Source organism: Megalobrama amblycephala, linkage group LG2, assembly GCF_018812025.1.
Source record: "Megalobrama amblycephala isolate DHTTF-2021 linkage group LG2, ASM1881202v1, whole genome shotgun sequence".
In the NCBI taxonomy this organism is placed as follows: Eukaryota; Metazoa; Chordata; class Actinopteri; order Cypriniformes; family Xenocyprididae; genus Megalobrama; species Megalobrama amblycephala.
The window spans coordinates 15,969,795-15,991,700 of record NC_063045.1 but is presented as its reverse complement, the minus strand read 5'-3'; the positions used below and the strand labels follow the sequence as shown (position 1 = coordinate 15,991,700).

At 37.6% G+C, this 21,906-nt stretch overlaps 1 protein-coding gene across 3 annotated transcripts; it reads left to right on the top strand.

The window, feature by feature from the left end:
- The first annotated feature begins 8,185 nt into the window (after positions 1 to 8,185).
- s1pr3a (sphingosine-1-phosphate receptor 3a) lies at positions 8,186 to 20,755 on the top strand. 3 transcript variants are annotated; one of them, XM_048183058.1, is made up of 2 exons: positions 8,186 to 8,261; positions 18,155 to 20,755. In XM_048183058.1, exon 2 carries the CDS (start codon positions 18,254 to 18,256, stop codon positions 19,454 to 19,456), a length of 1,203 nt encoding a protein of 400 aa, XP_048039015.1. In that variant the 5' UTR covers positions 8,186 to 8,261; positions 18,155 to 18,253; the 3' UTR covers positions 19,457 to 20,755. The 3 variants fall into 3 exon arrangements, with proteins under 3 accessions (XP_048039015.1, XP_048039013.1, XP_048039012.1); XM_048183056.1 differs by lacking the exon at positions 8,186 to 8,261 and adding an exon at positions 16,682 to 16,930; XM_048183055.1 differs by lacking the exon at positions 8,186 to 8,261 and adding an exon at positions 16,683 to 17,147.
- The last annotated feature ends 1,151 nt before the right edge of the window (positions 20,756 to 21,906 follow it).

Sequence of the window (21,906 nt, the reverse complement as noted above, 5' to 3'; positions counted from 1 at the left end):
ATGGCATGTAAACTCCATGTGATCTGTGGTATTAATGACACATGGAGATTCAGGATGAAGCGGGAGTGGCGAGTGTGTTTCTCGCAGATAAACTCATCATGTGCATCAGAGTGTGTGTATCAGTACCGGTCGTCATTTTGCCCTGATGTTCTATAAGCTATGCTTCCTTACCCAAAGCCCAATCCTAGTGACTAACAGAAACCGCACCACTGGTTTCAGACCAGAAATCAACAGTAAAGTCTGCAAACACCTGTGCAGTTTCTCAGAGGATGTGGTCTGGCTGAAAAAAAAGCTGACGGCTTCTTTGCTGTGGAACAATTTAACATTTAAAAAAAAAAAAAAAAAAAAAATCAACATTTGATTCATGTAATGTAATATAGCCTGTATTATGTTTTTTTTTTCTCTCTCTCTCTCTCTCTCTAGCTATAAATTGCTTTTTTAATTATAAATTATAGATCAAATACATTTTATTTAAAATAGATTGAGATTTGATTCTTTTGAGGAATGCTCAATTGTATTAAATTAAATAAGTACATTTTTCTCTGGTGTGTTTGACTTTTTTTTCTGGCTACTACTGACAGATGAGAAAATATGACTGTAAAAATGCAAAAGATGCAGATTTCTGTTGATTGTTGATTGAACTGTATTTCAGTTCTGTTGACTCTTCCATGTAATTTGATTCAGAAAGCTTTTATTAGAGATAATAATGCCTGTTTAATATCCAGCTCATTGACACAAAACACTGATTACATTCGTTTTTGCATTTATATACACTTGCAATCAGAACTATTCAAACTACTAAAGAAAGTAAGGATTCAAAACCTTAAACATTTCTGCAGAGCTAGATTTTGCTTTAAATTAGGCCTAAGTCTTTATCAGTCGATAGGCCTATATATTATTATATCCCAGATATTTCATGAGAAAGGTGTTGCTTTTATGTATCAATATTTTTTATTTGTTTACTGAGACTTTTTTAATTCTACACATCACCATAATACCTTTAAGGTTCGGGGTTGAATATTTCCAATTACAAGTGAATGTATAGTCTCAATGAGACAATTATACACATATTCTTTAGGTGAACACACTAAAAGAAACTGAAATGCAATAAAAATCTAAATAAAAAAGTAGTGAAAAACTGTATATGTTGCATTTAAAACGAGACACAACCATTTACACAACAACCTTATCAGCCAATGGCGTGCCTCAGGGGTGGGGCTATCTGTTTTCCTGACCAATGGTGGGTGAAGGGAGTTTTCAGGGAAAACTGTCTGAAAACAGTCATTTGCGCGAAACGATCATGTAGAAAAACAGGACAGCCATTGTGCTTAAAATAACTCGAAATGAACATTTTGCTTTAGAGAATCTTTTCACTGCAACAGAACTATTTTTTTCCTCAAGAAATCTTTATATATATGGCCAACATACAGTATGTGCCGATTACCGAAACCACAAGGGGGCAATGTTTGTAGGCGAACCTCTTCTCCTTGTTATCTTTGATTAACCTAAACCTAAAATTCAGCATAAAGTAGCCAACTAATTAACATACGAACATCATGTTCATGCATACACGAGACTTTAACAACTAACATGAGTTCTCCAGTGATCACTTCTCTTTATGCCTATGCCTATCACACCATTCTGTTAAAATGAAAGCAGACACTCATATTGAGCATTATTCAGTTTCGTTATGCTACCTACCTCAAATGTCATGGGCAATCAGAAATTATTTTTTACACGACTCATTCATCCGAAAGTGATTCATCAAATCTCCGTACTCATTAGTAATGCCAACATTGCCAATGTTAGAGTTTACTTTATTAATGTGTTCCTATGAAATCTCCCAGTTTAAGCACCAAAATAATAGCAGAATATCAAACACGATTAGGCGAAAAAATATTAACTCGGCCATTTAGCCTAACTAACATATATAAGCATAGCCTAAAACAACATTTCACCCTATGTTTAATTCAGAACTCTTTTCTACGGAGTTTTTGATCTTTGATTTAATTCGAAATTCAAATAACGTCTGAATCCATAGAATCGGATTTAGAATCTAACTTAAATCTGAAAATAAACAGAAAGTTCGAGGGGTTTAGAAACATACAAAACGACGACACATTATAAATTGGAATTCTAATCACATTATTAAGAATAGCTTTTCAAGGCTATCTTGAAAACTTGACTTGACAAGAGGATTCATTTAAACTCCCATAACCTCACATGTAATCTCAAATACTTTGAGGTATTTTGATTCATATTTTACCACTGAATTCAGGATGTTGGAAAGCTTGTTCTTCTGGTGAACCGAATAAAAACATGATTTAATTTCCGCAGAAACTTTTAAAACAGATGTGCTGATAGCTTAAATGAATGAGTCAGGCCTATATAAACATACTTCCTATCAAAATAAAAGCATTGTACAGACTTTAAAATGCAGATAAGATGAAAACAGCTCATTTTAGAATGTTTGCCCACTTTATCACTGATAGTATAATAATATATTTTTCTATGTATGCAGTATTTGAAATATTTAACATTATCAAAATTTAACTTTGCTTTCCCTATGATTCATTTTAAAGCAGACACCATCAAAAGCAGTCTGTGGTTTGGCAGTGGCATCAACAAACCACCAGAAGGGGGCAACATATCACCTCAAGACTGTATGTGCTTTCTGGAGGTAGACGATAAAATAATGGAACTTTTGACAGTAATGTATAAAATGATACACTGACACAAGATGAAGTCTTAAGTCATATCAGTCTTCGAGAAATAGCAGTTATTCTACATAAAGGTGGTCCCGCATCACGCTGTCTGCATGTTGAGACATTATTCACTGTAGCCGCACGCGCAGGTTCAGACAGACAGGCTGACAGCGGTCAGGTCAGCTGTGTTGGTGTTTCATGGAAATAATGAATGATTTTGTCATTTTGAACAAAATGAAGAAGAATATTTTTTTGTGGTCCAGTTTGTGGATGTCACGAGTTCAACTCTGGGATAACATCTGATCCGCATGCATTGTGCCTGAGCATTACGGATTTCTCGTGTGACTCAGCCAGAGGAATTATTGTAATTGAAGAGTAATTTATTGCTTTTACTTTTACATTCATTTAATATTTTCTGATATTTTTTATAATAACATTGTATTTTCATACACATTATTTCTATATACTCTTATAGGCTACTATATAGCTACTCTTAAGGTAAAACATGCAGACAAAAACATTGAGTGTTTCTAACATGTATCTCTCTTCTCTCACATAGTATAAACAGGATGTTTATGCCAGTTTAAGGGCCATAGACAAACCCAGAGCTGATGGTCAGATAGCCCTCAGTGAGTTCCAGAGTAAACCTCATCCTTCAATCTAGATTAACTTGGATTAAAACCTCTATTCTGTTTAGTTTAGACTGCCGCAGGGCTGAAGCTCTTCCTGTAGCGGTAGGCGACGTGTTTTAGGATTGGATCCCAATTGCCTGTGCTTATTTCACTGAGCCTGGGTTTCTTTTCATAACAGCAACACACCGTCTGAGCTCTCACAAAAATAGGATTATCTGAAAGTAAACATGCAAAGTTATGTTCGCAGATATATGGGCATGAATAATAACTCAAAAGACTCACCTTGTGAAGGATTAAATGGAGAAAAAAGAAAAAATCCCATATAGGCTACTTAGATAGACCAGAAAAAAAACAGCCTAAACTGGTTGACTGGTTTTAGCTGGTCCTCAAGCCTGGTCATACACGGTTTAGTGGGCTGGTTTTAGAGCTGGTCTTAGCTGGTCAGGCTGGGAGATGAGCTGACAAACCAGCTAAAAACCAGCCGAACACCAGCTTGGCCAGCTGGGAGACCAGCTTAAACCAGCTAAGACCAGCCAACCCGCATAGTCTGGTTTTAGCTTCTTTTTTTTTTCTCAGCAGGGATCTTGGAGGTGGACCAATTAGAAACCACCTTGCGATGCAACATGCTAGTAATAACCACTCTAGCATTGTAGCGTGGAGTTTTATGAAGACTATATATCTCATTTTGCTACAATTTGATACAAAAATGTGACAGTAATAATAAAACGCCTCCTAAATTGTAAATTAGCATGGCATTTATTGCAGTTTTTTAAATAGTTTTCTCTCAGTTCATTGTAGACTAGCTGGAGGCAGTTTTAGTGAAGCCAGAGGTGGTAATTCAGAGGAGAGTTTCCTGTAAGCAGCAATTAAAGTTGACAACTTTACCCAGAGCAGCCTCTCTGTTTACCTTTACAAATATCCCTCTCTTTCCTCACATTCTGTTTTTATTTTCAGTATAATTAATTTAAATAGTTTTGCCTTTGGTGTATCACAGAGTTCAATAAAAAAAAAAAAGGTGAGATTAAGAGGTAAAAAAATAAGTAGGTATGTCGTCAGGATTAGCTAGCTGTATGTAGCACTAATTCAACCTCTTGATGTAACACAAGAGATTCAGTGTTGCAGGATGTTAAGTGTTATTTTTCCAAACGTACACAGCAAGTTGAGTGTAATTTTGGGCCGTGAGTGGTGTCATTAAATCGGCCGGACACACAGCGCATTCACGCTCTGACTCAGGTACACACGAGTGCCTTAGATATCCAACACAATTCCTCTCTTGTGTAGGAATTCAACTCAAACGGTTAGCGCTAGTTTCCCCTACAACATTGTTGATTTACTCGAAGTGTTGTGGAATCATTCAACGGCCATTTCCAAAGGTCTTATATGAAAAAGCAACATCTTGAAAAGCATTTGCTGACAGATATTGAGTGTCAAGCAAAACATTTAGTGCCTAGCACTTTCCAATGTAAATATAGCCTCAGACACCAACTAGCATTTGAACATATTTCTTTTTCATGTGCATAAACGTATTATAGCTTAATATATTTCATTTGCTACCTTAAACAAAACATGAAAAGTCATCTCAGGACAAATTGTAAGCCATCAAAAACTATTAATCTTTTGTCACTCTTTCCGAATAAAGAAAAAAAGCTTATCCTTTAACGCTAGTCGTGACTGTCAGCCTCCTCAGAGGGTTCTGTTTTAATCTTTTGGTTCCAGTCCATAGAAAACAATTCTTCAGAGCTGATGTGGAATGGATGCCGTGAGAATCAACAACCCTTTTGCGAGGCCATGATTTGATATGAGGCACTTTATTACTGATAAAACTCCTTCCCAGGAGGCACCTCAACATGAACCATTTATGGGCGTGTTGACCCACGGCTAAAAATACTTCGGAAAACTGGTGCTGAACACCACAGATCCTTTCTAGGATTTAATAGAGACTGAAGGGGATATGACTAAATGCCTTTTTACACCAAGAACAATAACGATAATGATAAAGATAACAAAATTAGTGCCCACACCAAGTCAGGTGGATTCTGATTGGCTGTCAATGTTTTTAGTGCTCATCACCTGGGAAAAAACATTCTGAAAGTGATCCCAACAATATCCTTCCTCTGTGTTGTTATCGTTACATTTGTGGCGTACTTTGCTATTCTTTATAGTTATCGGTATCGCTATAGTTATCATCCTTAGTATAAACACACCTTAACTCACTCAAATCTTGAAAATTTAGCTATATTTGGTAGGGTGAATTGTGATTTATATTGAAACTAATTCATTTTTCTATTTTGATCAACATTCTTACACAAATTTCTAACAGTTCGACCCAGGCAAGGCACAGCAAAGTGACAAAACACTGAACATTTTTGTCCTAACCAGCCGCGACAGGACATTTTGTTGGATGCTTGCTTTCTATTTCTGTTTCTGTTGCCCCGCCCCCTGCGGAATCTCATTGGTCCAAAATCTTGCTCCTCGTAATTGTATTTTAAACATCAAATTCTGATTATGAAGCAACATGTGTTACTTACTGTGTTAATTTCCATTGTTTTTCTATGTAAATGTGCTAGACGGATGTGTTTGACCACTGTGTCACATGGACCTTGCGATTTTCCTTCTACTGCCCTGCGTCTCGAGTTTTAACCACAAAAACGCATTCTGTGTGAATGGCCCCTAAAGTTAGTATTGCAAATGGAAGTGTATACAGTGTGAACTGCTAACTCTGGATAAATATTAAAAATGTGTCATACAACAACATAACCCAGAATTACGTTAAAAATACCCTGGGTTAGCGATTTTAAGTGCATTACCTGGCAAACAAAGACATAGGCCTACCCCTAATCTGACTTAGCTAATGATTAACTAGACTCTTCTTAATTTAAACAGTTTTCATTTAAAAAAGACACTGTTATTCATCCAGTCTTTCAGTTTGGAGGAGGCAGAGGAAAGGATGAGCTCATTAGAGAGATAATTAAATTCTTTCTTGGTGTCTTTCCTTCCCCACGCCCAGCTTCATGCTAAGTTTATTTTCACACCAGATTCTCGTAAGGAACCCTCCCAGCACCACATGACCTTCCAGCATCTTCAACCTCCACACCTTCACCTCACTGCAAGTCACTCTAAGCACCCATTCAAGCGCGCCGTAGCGTTAGCCATATGCTATGTCCGCCTGCAGACCCCCCCACAAAAGGTAGCCCTGTTAGAGCCCAGTTTTAAACAACACGCTCAGTCTCAGAGGTGTATAAACACAGGTGGTGAAGTTGCTAATGCAGGGTGGTAGGAAGAAAATGTGCCAGACAGATGCGCTTTAAAGATCTCAGTGATCCAAAATGAGTTTTTTTTTTTCTCCATGTCTGTTGTCCTGGTTGTGTGTAGGCTGAATCAAGACCAGCGGGGAACGGCTCCATGCCAGACTTTGTTATCTTAATGCAGCTTGAAATGAAGCAGATCATAACCTGGAATTTCATGGTTAATAAAATGCAATTGTTTATATTTGTGACAGACAAACCCTGAACACATTTTAAGTACATCCACAGCCCTATCAATAACACTCAATATGAGTGCAAAAGCAAAGTGGTTACAAAGCTATTGTATTTCAGCTGGTCATGTGATCTCAACATAGCAGCTCCCATAAGAGCTTAAAACTTTTTTCTAAAACATTTAAGCACATTATTAGCAGTACTAATAGTGGATGATTCTTATCTGGCTATCTGTGGCATCTCAGGAATAAATTTACATTTGTTTAAAGAAAATATCAAGGATGGAAAATTATCATCACTACAAAGCTATCTGATGTCCATGTTTATGAAGCTAAAGCGTACTGAACTGCAGTAACACTGGGTGAAAAAGAACCCTTATTTGGGTAATAAGGATTTACTATCTGGCAGCGTTCTCTAGTGACGGGATTTTAAAGTTATTGAGGGTAATACGGCGTGAAATGTTGTTTTTAGCACTTTAGTTAGTGAGGCACACTCATGGAGCCATGGAGCTTTGGGATGGTTAGTTCAATAGTTTGTCAGTCTTGTTCCTCATTGGATGTGATGAGAAGGTCAACAGGGCACGTGCTACCTCTGCAGATCTCTATCTCCGCTCTTTATGTTGTCACTCCCTCTATTCATCCTCTCTTATGTCTGTATAGTGGAATAGTGGCACTAAATTCTTCTGCTGGACAGAAATAATAATGAGAGCATAGGTTTCGAATAATCATACAATACATTTAAGAAGGTTCATCGTTTTTGAAGATACTTCTCAATTTCTCACTCTGTTGAGATTGAACTCATGTAAACCAAACCTTTCAAGTCTTTTGTGACTCTCACAAAATTAAATAACTAGACTTTTTAAACAAAATATTCAATATAATATGTCCTGTAGTTCAATTGGTAGAGTATAGTGCTAGCAATGCCATAGTCATGGGTTTGATTCCCAGAGAACACACATACTTTTTTTAGTTTTATTGATTTTTTTTTTCTTAATGCTTAATGTTTCACAATGAAAAACTTCAAACTTCAATCTTTATTGAAAACTTTTTTCTTAATGCTTAACGTTTCACATTGAAAAAACGCAAAACTTCAAAACTACAATTAATGAAATCATGGAACTTGGAACTGATATGCCTTGCTGCTGAGTGGTTTGCATCTGTAACTCCATATAGCTTTGTTTTGAATCTCTATTTACTATCATTCCTTGTTGTTTATTTTGCTAAATATAACTTGCTCATCACCATATATCTGATATTGTCTAATATTGCCTATCACATTAATCTGACATTGCTAGCTTTTAATCTAAATCGCTATCACTAGCACAACGCTTTAGCATTTTGCTAGCCTGTTAACTTGTCATCCATGCTTACTGTCTTTTTTCAGGCGTGCTCCTTTTTCTGCGAGTCTATCAGACAACTGTGATAAGCCGGAATCAGTCAACAAACACTGTGAGTCATGTAATTTCCTCCTGTTACTGTCACATGCACTGCCATGTCACATGTTTAGCATAGCCTTCTCTATCAGCGACAGCGAGGGCTTCACATGTCATAAATGCAGTGAAATAGTCAGGCTGACGGTGAAGATTTCAGAATTAAAGACATGCATACAAACTTTAATCAAGGATAGTAAGAATCCAAGGGCTCTAGACACTGTTTAGGAAGTGACTAGCTCTGCAAATCCCGTACATTGTTCGTTCTGGCTGTAGAGCCCATGCAGCAGGGCAACTGGGTGAATGTGAGACAGTATAGTCGCTGGACAAAACACCACTCTTCCTTTCTGATTAGAACATCAAACAGGTTCTATCCACTCAGTGATGCACCCACTGAGAATCCTGTTGAAAGTGCCTTTAGTTATTGGCGATTCTATTACACAGAACTTGAAAACACCATCCACCATAGTCACAAGTTTGCCGGGAGCCAGAGCGTCTGACATCAAAGTAAATTTAAAAGTGCTGGCTAATGCTAATCATAAATACTCTAAGATTATTATTTACATCTGCACTAATGATGTCCGACTTCGCCAGTCGGAGATCACTAAAATTAACATTAAGGATGTGTGTGAATTCACAAGTACGATGTCAGACACTGTAATTTGCTCTGGCCCCCTCCCTGTTCACCGGAGTGATGAGATACTTAGCAGACTATCATCACTCAATGGCTGGCTGTCTAAGTGGTGTCCGCAGAATAATATAAGTTTCATAGACAATTGGAAAGGTTTCTGGGGCAGACCTGGCCTGTTGAAAAGAGATGGTATTCATCCCTCCTAGGATGGTGCCGCTCTTCTTTCTAGTAATATGGCACTAGAGTTGTCAAAAGTACTGACTTCGGAACCTTTTCGGTACTGAAATTGTAAAAATGTGCTGTTGAGTGGATTCGTAAACACCTCTGATTGGCCATTGTTTTCACGTCTCATCGGATATGTCTGTGATTGGCTTTTCACCAAGCGCTTACAGAGATACACACGGGAGTGTTTGAAAGCAGGTGTCTATCAGTGGACTGCTTTCAAACGCTCCCGCTTTCAAATTCAAACACTTCTGTGTGCTTTCAAGCGCTGCCATACGTTGATCATTGTAGCCAATCACAGACATATCCGATGAGCGCGTCAACACAATGGCCAATCAGCTGTGTTTACGAATCCACTCAACAGCACTCAAAGTGTCACTTTTTTAAAATTTAAGTACCGATTGGTACCGAAGTCGGTACTTTTGACAACTCTATATGGCACATAGTCTTACAGTCTAGGTTAAGAAGCAGATAGACTGGCTAAACCGACCATCTGCTAGCTGTCTCATGTCACAGAAGTCAGATAAATCCCAACACATAGAGACTCTTTCACCAGATATCATCACAGAGACTGTGTATGTTCCCTGAATTAGTAAATACAAAAAACTCCCAAACCCATTTAAAGGTAAAAATGTAATTGACGTTCAACAAATAACAGATATAATACAGATGAACAAATGATAAAGCTTGGGTTGCTGAATATTAGATCCTTTTCTTCAAAAGCACTTATTGTAAATTATATGATCACTCATCACAGATTATAACCAATGTGCTGTGTTTGACAGTAACCTGGCTAAACATTTAAAGAAAGAAATATTGCATACAGAAAAACCTTAAAAACTGCTAGATCTGATTATTTTTCGACTCTCTTAGGTGAAAACAAACACAACCCTAGATATTTACTTGATACAGTTGCTAAATTAATGAGAAATAAAGCTTCAACTTCTGACATTTCCAAACAGCACAGCAGTAATGACTTTATGAACTTCTTAACTTGGAAGATTGATAATATTAGAGAGAAAATTATAACCATGCAACCGTTTACTACAGTATCGCATCAGACATTGTATTGTCCCTGAGGAAAAATTCCATTCATTCGTTGCTATAGGAGAGGAAGAATTGTCCATAGTACTGAGACTGCTCTCATTAGAGCTACAAATGATTTGCTCTTATCATCCGATCGTGGTTGTATATCTCTATTAGTGTTACTAGATCTTAGTGCTGCATTTGACACTATCGTCCACAACATTCTTTTGAATAGACTCGAAAATTATGTTGGCATTAGTGGATTTGCATTGCCGTGTTTCAAATCATACTTATCTGACCATTATCAGTTTGTAGCAGTAAACAAAGAGATGTCATATACCGATCACAAGTTCAGTATGGAGTACCACAAAAATCAGTACTTGGACCGTTGCTTTTCACTCTTTTCACTCGCATTAATTTTCACTGTTAGTTTTATTTTGGTGTTAGTTTTCACTGTTACGCTGATGATACTATATATAGCGCCCTGACGAAACTTACCAATTCACAAAACTAATGGAATGCATAGCTGATATCAAAAATTGGATGAATAGTAATGTCCTACTACTAAATTCTAAAAAAAACAAACAGATATTCTAATTATTGGACCAAAAACCTCCACACGTAATAACCTAGAATACTGTATTTTTATATATATATATATATATATATATATATATATATATATATATATATAAATAACTCCTATGATTTTCAAAGTGACTCTTTTAAATTAAAAAATGTAACAAATTCACATAAATGCATCCAGGGTCCTGTGCAAGCTTCAGTTGTCGAGTTTCCAGCACATGCACATCAAGTAGAAGGGAGTTGAATAATAACATATCTTACAATGTCTCCTTCACTTAAAATAGTTTTGACAACACACAGAATGACACAGGATGTGTTGAAGTGTTAAGAAAAATGAGGACTGGATGATGACTGGACCCAAGATGTTTTCAGGCTGTTTGCAGACATACTGGCCCAGATGTTTGAGAAGAGAAGTTGATTCTGGGTAGACACAAAATAAGAGATTCAGAATCACTCCAGTCTTGACACCCTTGAGGGAGTCTCATTTTGACCTTGTCTCACACTTTTGCTAAACATAGAATAACTTTTGTTTGGACATATGGCGCCAAAATGCATATTTCTTGAATTCCAGAGAAGACAAATGCTTTGGTCCAATCCGTGGGGACAGAGATGGTTTGATTTAATATACAACCTCTTTCTACACTTGACATCTAACATGAAATGGACACATCTAAAAGGCAAATGTCTCCAGCCCCACCCTCAAAAGTTTGGATTAGAAAAGCATTCCCAGCTTTGCTGTTGTCCTGAAAGTGCAGAGTAGATTCAAAGTGCTAGAGATGTTTACACAATGGCCATCCAAGTTTTTCACAAGTTATTTTCAACAGCAAAGGGCAGAAGTTTATTTAGTGCTTAACAGAGTGATTGCAAGCCAAATAAATTCACATTGTTAAAAAGTTCCTCATGTAAATGAGGTATAAGAAAAAGGTTTGTAGCTTTGTTATTTAGAGTTATATAGTGATATTTTTTTTTATGTTTTTGAAAGAAATATCTTATGCTCACCTTAAGCATAATTCACAATGTTGTCGTTTTATTATTTTTTTAAACAAATAAATGCAGCCTTGGTGAGCTTAAGAGACTTCTTTCAAAAATAAAACCTTAATGGTCCCAAACTTTTGACCGGTAGTGTATTCCCATGCACTTTCATTGTATAGAAAGGAGCAGATCTGACATTTTGCATTATGAGAAATAAAAACTACCCAACCCCACATAAAATAATAACTGTACATATCACATAAACAAATCATTTTGAATTCAATACACATATTTCAACAAAAAAAAGGTGATAGGTTTGTGGCACTGAAATATTTTACCTACATTGAAAATTCATTTGAATCTGATGGACATGCATCTTTCAGCAGTCTACATAGTCTTTGTTTTTCTCACCACAAATTAATCCCAGTTTTAAAATGTAGAGAAAAAAGCAGTTTAACTACAGGCCAAAATAGACCTGTGGGAGGTACAACAAATGGCAAAAGTATTCTTAGAGAGCAACATCTAGACTGTAAATGCCCCAAACACCAATAGATAAGAGACAATTGGAAAAGCAAAGATAAGATACTTGTATCAGCAGATATCTGTCTGAGAGGGCTGTGATTGGTATACAAACAGGACTTTTAGAAGACGTTGTAAGGATCATGAGAACGTGGATGTGAGAACAGGCCCTTATATTCTGATGTGGCGTGGATATGCCACTAATGGAAAAAGAAGCTTTTATTGATGGGAACTAGTAAAATGTGGTAAGTTACCGTATAAGCAAAAGCCAGATGTTTGGTGTCTGAGCGCAAGGGGAGGGAGGCGTATGGGTATGGGCTCGGGGCAGTTAGGATGGAGGCATGGGCCGGGGCAGAAAGGTGAAGGCCCGAGAGATTTTCCATTTTCCTACACTCATAAACACATACCCCTTGAGTTCCCACTGAACTTTACATTCCAAACCAGCCATCTCACCATTAAGTTCAGTGTCAGGAAGCCTTGACTCACAGAAGTACCCAAGCATACCAAACACCAGCACAATAAATCTAGCACGTTGCTATTAAAAACATACCTCGAAAATGACCGGCTGATTACTCGGAAGAGAAATCGCAAGGGGCTTTGCTTCTACGGCATCTCCTTTCCCCAAAGTCCAAGTTAAACAAAATGTGGAAGTAGGACACAACGACCATAACAAAGTCTTCTGGGTGTTTTTAATAGAATTAATAGCATCTACACTTATAGGCTATGTCCACATTAATTTGGATAAGTTGAAAATGCATCATTTTTCTCTTTGTTTTGGCCTTCCGTCCAATCTTAGATGGCATTTTTGTCCAGTGAAAGCAGCTTTTTGAAGATGCTCTCCAAGTGGATACATTTGAAAATACTGTTTTTGGGACTGTGAATATGGAGGTATTCAGAACCTATGACACTTGGTCACGTGACACATATTATACTCAGATATCTATGGTGGTACTGGCATCTTTGTGCTTGCTATTCACATTCAGTCTAGTTAGATAAATGTTACTTTGTATAATCTTCTTCTCACCAGTGTTGGGGGTAATGTATTACAAGTAACACATGTTACATAATCAGATTACTTTTTTCAAGTAAATGCAAAGTAATGCATTACTTTGAAATTTACAACAAAATATCTGAGTTACTTTTCCAAATAAGTAATGCAAGTTACTTTGTTCTCCCATTTATTGCTGGATGCACCATCAGGTGGTGGAATATTTTGCTAAGAAAATGATTGTGCCAGAAGAATGATGTGAAAACATGGTTTCTCTGAATCATCTCACTTTTATGCTGGTGAAGACTGAAGCTTTTTCAGACATTTCTGTGTAGACGATCTTTTGGAAAACACTTAAAACGCTAGTGTGGATGGAGAGTGTTTCAAAACGAAAGTGACATTTTCAAATATTTTCGGATTAATGTGGATGCAGCCTTAAAAATAAAGATTCTTTATTGGCATCTATGGTTCCATGAAGAACCTTTAAAGAGTTAGTTCACCCAAAAATGAAAATTCTGTCATTTATTACTTACCCTCATGCCGTTCCACACCCGTAAGACCTTCGTTAATCCTCGGAACACAAATTAAGATATTTTAGTTGAAACCTGATGGCTCCGTGAAGCCTTGACATTTCCTCTCTCAAGATCCATAAAGGTACTAAAAACATATTTAAATTGGTTCATGTGAGTACAGTGGTTCAATATTAATATTATAAAGCAATGAGAATATTTTTGGAGCGCCAAAAAACAAAACAAAATAACGACTTGATGGCCGATTTCAAAACACTGCTTCATGAAGCTTCGGAGCACAAATGAATCAGTGTATCGAATCTGCTGTTCGAAGTGCCAAAGTCATGTGATTTCAGCAGTTGGCAGTTTGACACGCAATCTGAATCATGATTCGATGCACTGATTCATTTGTGCTCCGATGCTTCATGAAGCAGTGTTTTGAAATCGGCCATCACTAAATAAGTCGTTATTTTGTTTTTTTTGGCACACATGAACTGATTTAAATATGTTTTTAGTACCTTTATGGATCTTGAGAGAGGAAGTGTCATTGCTCCCTATGAAGGCCTCACGGAGTCATCGGATTTTAACTAAAGTATCTTATTTTGTGTTCCGAAGATTAACGAAGGTCTTATGGGTGTGGAACGGCATGAGGGTGAGTAATAAATAACAGAATTTTCATTTTTGGGTGAACTAACCCTTTAACATCCAATACACAAAAGGTTCTTTAAATCCGAAAAAGGTTCTTTAGATTTTTTAAAATGTTGCTTTAAATTTAAAGAAAAATTGGTTATTTTAAGAACAGTTCACTGAAAGGTTCTTTGGGGAACCAAAAAAAGGTTCTTCTATAGCAATACATTTTTGAAACCTTATTTTTAAGAGTGTAACTTCATAAATCCACCACATTTCCTACACTCAACTTGAGATCTTCCATGTGATTGGACTGAGTAATGCGGGGGAGATCAGAACAACGAGAACGTGATAGTGGTCCATGCAGCACCCCCCTCCCCAAACATTCCTTTGCCCATGCACCATCCCCAAGCTGGAGCACTAGATTGGACACTGTCCTTTGGGAATACTATGAGAATGTGAAGTCTGGTTTGTGCACAGCAAGGGAAAACACTTAAGTTCTAGAAGAAGCTTTTGATGATTTGATATTTATTAATCATTGTGGAGAATGTATGGCTATTTAGAGCCAAGGTCTAATTTTAGGCCAACTGTGACACATATGAAACCAGACAGAACTTTTTTTTCTTCTTGTTTTGCATGTGTGTCTTGAGCGGATCGAGGCTCTGGGAGAGTGATGACCTGTCGCCCCAAAGGGGAGGGAAAAAAATGTCTTTTCCCATTTTACCATGAAAAACAATGTTTGATCAAAGAATAGATATAAGATGTTGTAAGTGGAAATGTTGTGGGCCTTGGCTTGTCATTAGGGGAAATATCAAATGAGGCGGGTCAGATGAGTATTTGGCGTAGAAAAAAAACTCAAGTACTTTAGCTTATTTTGGATGCTCTATTAAAGGAATAGTTCACCGAGAAATGTCATCATTTATTCACCTTTGTGATGACTTTCTGAACTTGGCATTTTGTCTTCTGGGTGTGGAACACAAAAAGTGTTCCACACATACAATTAAAATGAATGTGCATTAAAGTTGGTTTCAAGCTTCAAAAAGGACACAAAATCATCATAAAGTATCATAAAAGTACGGCTCACTGAATTAGTGAGAATGAATCATTCGGACCGGTTATGTGAACTGGATCAAACGATTCTTTGAAAAGGTCTGACTTCAAAGAATAATTCGTTTACAAATCGGGCAGTGCTGCTAATAGAGCACCTCAGAGATGATGTGTTTTTGTAGGCCAACCCAGAAGTTAATGGCACATGGGTTCCCTCGATCGAAAGCCAATGGATTTTTCCCATAGACTTTTGGAAAGTCACAAAAAATAAGCTCTGTGTATAACAAAGGGTTACACTTACATGTTTTGTCTATCAAGATAATCTTTACAAGTTAACACAACATTTATACATTTTGAAGCCTAAATAAAGTCATCAGATATAAAAAGCTAACAATAGGCTATAAACGGACTACAGCACACCATGGTCATGGCTCAACATCACCATCACCGAGCTTCCTCAAACTTTATTAACAACTTTATTTAAAAACATGCTCGCTGATTATGATCTGCACTGTGTATGAATACTTATCCACTTTTTCATGAGAAATGCTGTCCAAATGTCCTGTTTGTCTTGATGAAGTCTAAAGTCCCTGCCAAAGGAAGTAGTCCCTTTTAGCAACTTGTTAGCAACCGCCGTTTTTAAGACACAATAAAGCTTTAAAAAAAATCACAAATGGGTTATAACTGGTGTGTTTTACGTCATAGATCAAAACATGAAAATATTTAGAGGCTTTGTTAACCACAGACCTTATTTCAGGCGATTTAGCAAAAACCCTTTCAAAAAACCCATAGACTTTAGGGCAATGGAACCGGAAGTCCTAAAATGCTAACTCACTTCCGGGTTTTGCATACCAAAACACGTCATCTCTGAGGTACTCTATAATGACTTGAGAAGACTTGGAATATAGATCACATACTCGAATGGAGTACTTTTATGATACTCGAGTGAGTCCCCATTATATGTAATTAGCCTACATAAAAAATGTCCAGCAAAATTCAGAAAGAAAATCATATAATGATGTGAAGTAGTAAATGATGACTAAATTAAATGTCATAGTCAGTTTTTCTGTCTTTCTTTCTTTCTTTCTTTCTTTCTTTCTTTCTTTCTTTTTTTTACATTTAACAAAGGTTTTGTCCTTAACTTATTTCATCTTCATTTCATTGACTTAATCATCAAATAATCTATTGAGTATACATTTCAATGAGTAACCAAACCTGGTAATTGAACTTGTGTGTAAAACACTCCTTTAGGCTACGCTCAAGTCAGGTGTCAGAGGTCATTATATGATGACTACGCGGTTAGGTCATTCTGCGTGACTTAACCCAGTAATTTCCCTCAGTGTAATGACACACGTGTAAATAAAAACACAGACATAATCACTGTCTGATATTAGCGCGCGCCCTTTAAAAACAAACTCAAATCCAGAAGAACTAAACACACACAGGACGGAACGTCCATTCGCTGCCTGGAAAAAAACGAAGTGTTGTTGAGTTCCCGCCCAGAATGAGGGAATGTTGTGGAAAGGCGCGTTTAGAGTTTAGGATCAGAACTTAACTTGCAGGTGAATTATTTTCCGTTAATAATCTGTCAGCGCTTCTATTTGGGTCCAAAAAACCTGGATATAGTTAAAAATAGGGATGTAAAGCGTTACGAATTGGAAAAAGCGGATAATCCACACGTCTGATCGTTGAACCTACATGTTGGAAGTCTTTCATTCCCATAAGATTGTATTATTTATGAACCATAAGATGTAGGTGCATCTCTCAGATAAATAACCGGTAAGTCTGTTTCATCACTTCAGAAAGTTTTAGGCTAGCGTTAGGCTTATAAAGGAAACCTGTCTTACTGGCATAATTTTAATGTACACTTTTACACAGAACGTTATTGATTTCTTATTTCTTATATCAAATTATATTTTTATATCAAATCACTGTAAAATCATATTAAATTCGAATAACAAGCTGTTCTACTTTTTTTTTTTTTTATTAAGACAGGGACTAATACCCAATCACCGAAAGATTATAAACTAGCTATGCCATCTTGAAAACTATTGCTACCATGTATGTAGCCTATATGTTTGTATTTTCGTACAATATCGTGCTTTAATTCAGGCTAAGTGTCGCAATCCTTTAAAGAATAGCTGTATGATGACAAAATATAAACAGCAAACTACCACACCAATGTTATAGCCTACAACCATAGCCGACTGGTATCATTATACTTTAAGTGGAAGTCATAACACTTCATGGGGATATGTCGGATAAAAGAAACTTTTTTTGTGTGTTTACATGCCTGATGTTAATTTAAAATGAATTCTGTGGCGACAAAGTTTAAATCAAAGTTCATCAAGTAAACAAGTAAACATAAAATAGTCACTGATAATATAATATAGCCTATAGATAATATAATAAAAATGACCTCATGCATTAGCACTAGACCACCTGAAAAGCTCTATATACCTTCATAGGTTTAAACCACATAACATATAGCCTTCATATTCATAACTCTTTGTGTGATAAACATATGTAAACCAACATATCTTTCTTTAAAAAAATAATAATCTTAAATTAGCCTTAGCTGGTTTGTTTGTCTCCCAAACTGGTCTGATGACTTGTTTTAGAAGAATTTGGGGCAATTTTCTGCTGGTCATGCTTAAACTACCTAGCTAAAACTAGCAAACCATCTTCGTTTTCTACAGGCATATTAAACCACATTTCCAGTTTCCACATCTTACTAACTTTTGTCAAGTCAGATAACGTTTTCTTTGCCCTGTTTTTGTAATTAGGTCCTACAAGAATGATGTGTGAAGTGGTGGATCCCTTTTCCAACTTTCTCACTGGAAGCTGCTCATAAACGCCATCTGGTGTTCAAAAGAGTGGAGAGTATGTGGAAAATGGATGGCGACTTTGAACGTGGAATGAATAAAGATATAATTAAATACTACAACCACTCGGGCAAGTGGGGAAGACCAAAAAGCACCGATACATGCAAGACAACCTTCCTGATTTGCATCTGTGCTCTGATTGTGTTGGAGAACATCACTGTACTACTGGCACTATGGCGCAACAAGCGTTTCCACAGCCGCATGTACTTTCTTATCGGCAATCTGGCACTTTCGGACTTGTTAGCTGGAGTGGCGTACATGGTCAATATCTTCACCTCTGGCCGCAAGACTTTTTTCCTCACTCCTGGCCAGTGGCTTCTGCGAGAGGGGAGCATGTTTGTAGCACTCAGCGCTTCAACCTTCAGCTTGCTCGCTATTGGGATCGAGCGCCACATGACGATGGTTCGCCTGCGGCCATGTGAGACCGCTGGAAGGGGGAGGTTACTGGCTCTCCTGGGAGCCTGCTGGGCCGTTTCGGTCCTGCTGAGTGCTTTGCCCAGCTTTGGCTGGAACTGTTTAGGCAAAATGCACACCTGCTCCACTGTCCTACCACTGTACGACAAAAGCTACATAGCCTTCTGCATCAGCGTCTTCACGGCCCTGCTAGCGGCAATTGTGGTGCTATACGTGCGCATCTACCAGCTTGTGACGTCCAGCGGGCGTAGAGTGAGTTCCCGGCCATCGGATCGCTCACTCGCACTTTTACGCACAGTAGTGATAGTACTAGGGGTTTTTGTGGCCTGTTGGTCTCCTCTTTTTCTACTACTGCTGCTGGATGTGGGATGCAGTCCAGAGCGGTGCCCGGTTTTGTACCAGGTGGACTGGTTCATCGCTCTGGCGGTGCTCAACTCCGCCCTCAACCCTCTCATCTACACATTTTCAAGCCGTGAGATGCGGGCCGCTTTCTTTCGCGTGCTGTGCTGCTGCGAAACGCCCCAGGACTCCATGCCTACGGTGGCAGGGGGGGCGCTCCCAGGAATAGTTATTCCAACCGCGGAGAACAGCAAATCAAGCATGGCCGGGGCTGGTAGCGGTGCAGCAAAGTCCTCCCTGATGCAAAGTAAAGTTCCTACCCCATCAAACTCCCTCTATCAGCATGGGGACACGTCGCCACCAGCTGTCACACACCCCTCTGGGCCAGGTGACTTGCTGTCTGCGGTGCTGGTTAAAGCTGGGGCGCTTCCCTCGTTGGGAAAGTTTTGAAAAAGATACTACGGGAGTCAACACAAAAGAGCGGGAATTTGTTATTTCCCAAGATGTTTGGCCACTGTTCCTGTGTAATTATGTAGCGTTCTTCAGCTCTCTGAGGATTACAAACCTGGATTTGCTTTCATACAAAAGACAATGAAATTTAAAAGGTACAACGGACTCAATCACAGAGCGATTGAACAAATGCTGACCAAAGGATACACTAACTGAATTTACTTCTACATGTATTAATATTTATGAAACTGAGCATGTGCTTTGAGCACATAACATAGAGCCACTACACAATGTAATCACTTGAAAAGCTTAGGTGTGCAATCTTTTCTATCAAAATAACCCAATTTGTAAAATGGTATATTAGCTTTTCATGAAGCAAAACGCCTTAACAGTATTATACTTATTATTATAGTACTCCGTGTGTAAGACTGACCTTTAACATATTCTCACAGTTCATTACTAGACAAAAACATTTTGAATAGTTTGCTATTCTTATTTATTACACAAGATATCTGTAATACTCATTACACATAAATTGAGTGTTTTAAAACAGACTGTGGATGTGTACGGTTAATATTCTGTGGATCGGTTTAGATGGCAGAATGTAAGATGAGGTGGTTTCGTTGTGAATGTCTTGAAATTGTTTATTTTTTTGCTCAATAGTACTTGTTAACTTACATTAAACTATCAAAAAAATGTAAGTGTTATTATGTGTTATTTAGTGTGAAACAACTCAATCTAATATTGAGATTGCCTTGTAAACATTGTCTATAACCACTAGAGGGAGCTGTAGCATCACGTTGAGATATTTGCTCTGCGCCACAGAGCAAATGTGAAGGCAATGGACACACATTTTGTCTATGAATACAGTCAAGCACTATAATTTACAGATGCATCATGGTAGGCTCTTTATAAATGGCTCTGCCTGTAAAAATCATGATCAATGGCACCAATCTTTGAGCCATACAGAAGTAAATTCTAACCATAGAGTGCTAATCTTAAATCATTATAGAAAACTTGCCTTAAGGTATATTGCAGCTTCATGTCGACAGCACTTGCGGCATATGTTGAATAGCAAAAAAGAAAAAAAAAAGTATTTTCGACTTAATTTTGAGCCAAACCTGGGTTGCAATGAGACACTCACAATGGAAGTGAAGAGGGCCAATCTGTAAACATTCAATACTGCCACAAGATAAACAATATGCATGTTAAGATTTAAGTGTGAAATAATCGCTTACATATTCAGTGTGGTTATCGAATTTGACAACTTTGTTGCCATGACAATAAAATAAACGTAACAATGACAAACTTTGCAGCTCTAAAAATAAAGATTTAACATAAGAATTAATGTAAGTGCTTTTATAAAATTATAAGCTTTACATTTCTGCATTTCTTGGTCCCATTCACTTTTTGTAAGTGCTTCACTGTAGCCTTGATTTTTGCTGTTTTAACGAAACCAAGTGATTCACTGAAAATACTTGTTTTCTGGTAATCAAAATGATGCCTCAAATGCTGTTGATTGAGCTCAATTTGTATTGAACCAGGAATATTCCTTTAATTCTACCAGTTACTACCAAAAAGAGGTTCAACATGACTTGTTCATACTGAGAACATTGCGAGAACAAATGACATTTTGTTGAAGAATGTTTTTTTATAGCATTTGACAAGTGTGACATTTCAAGTAATTTACCACCCTAAGCGGTAGACCTTCTCTCTCTCCATCACCATGATCTTTGCAGTCAGGTTGAGGGGGAAAAAATAGAATGTTAAACAAATCAAACTCATTTACAAGAGCCAAAGCAGTTTCCTAGGTAAAATCATGTCTATCCCAAAGCTGGAAACTACTGTACAAGACATTCAGTATCACAGAATCCGTTCATCAAGAGATTTCACACCAAACGATTGAAGTGCCATGAAGGATCAACATCAACAAACAGTGATGGCTGAGTGTTATTCTATAATGTGTAACCTTGAGCAAAAACAAACATCATCCCACATCACACAACAATAAGCTTTGTACAAAGTCCTTGAAATAAGCATGCCACACATAGAGGACTTTAATCCTTTAAAGTGAGGCATTACACACTTACCACACACAATGTGCCTCTGCACCTCATGTAATGAATGGCTCTTTGCCACAATGGATCAAAGCGCAGACCACTGAGCTATTGTGGATGGCCACTATTGAGAATATTCATTTGTCTGTGTGCTTGTCAGAGCTGAGGGGAGTATCTGTAGCTGAATACATCAGACTGGCACATTGCTTGGCCCAGCACTCAATGTGAACAATGCCTCCATCTGGACCGGCGACTCAGGATGTGCCTATGCGAGAGCACTCAATTGATTTTCTCCCATTCGGGGACCAGGGGTCACATTTAACAAGCTTTCAAGGGTTGACTGAGGTAGAAGGTGTTTGTGTGTACGTGTGTTGCTTAGGAAATGTGTCAGGA

Coding starts and splice junctions, on each gene's coding strand:
- s1pr3a (XM_048183058.1), top strand. CDS start 18,254: ATGTGGAAAATGGATGGCGACTTTGAACGTGGAATGAATAAAGATATA.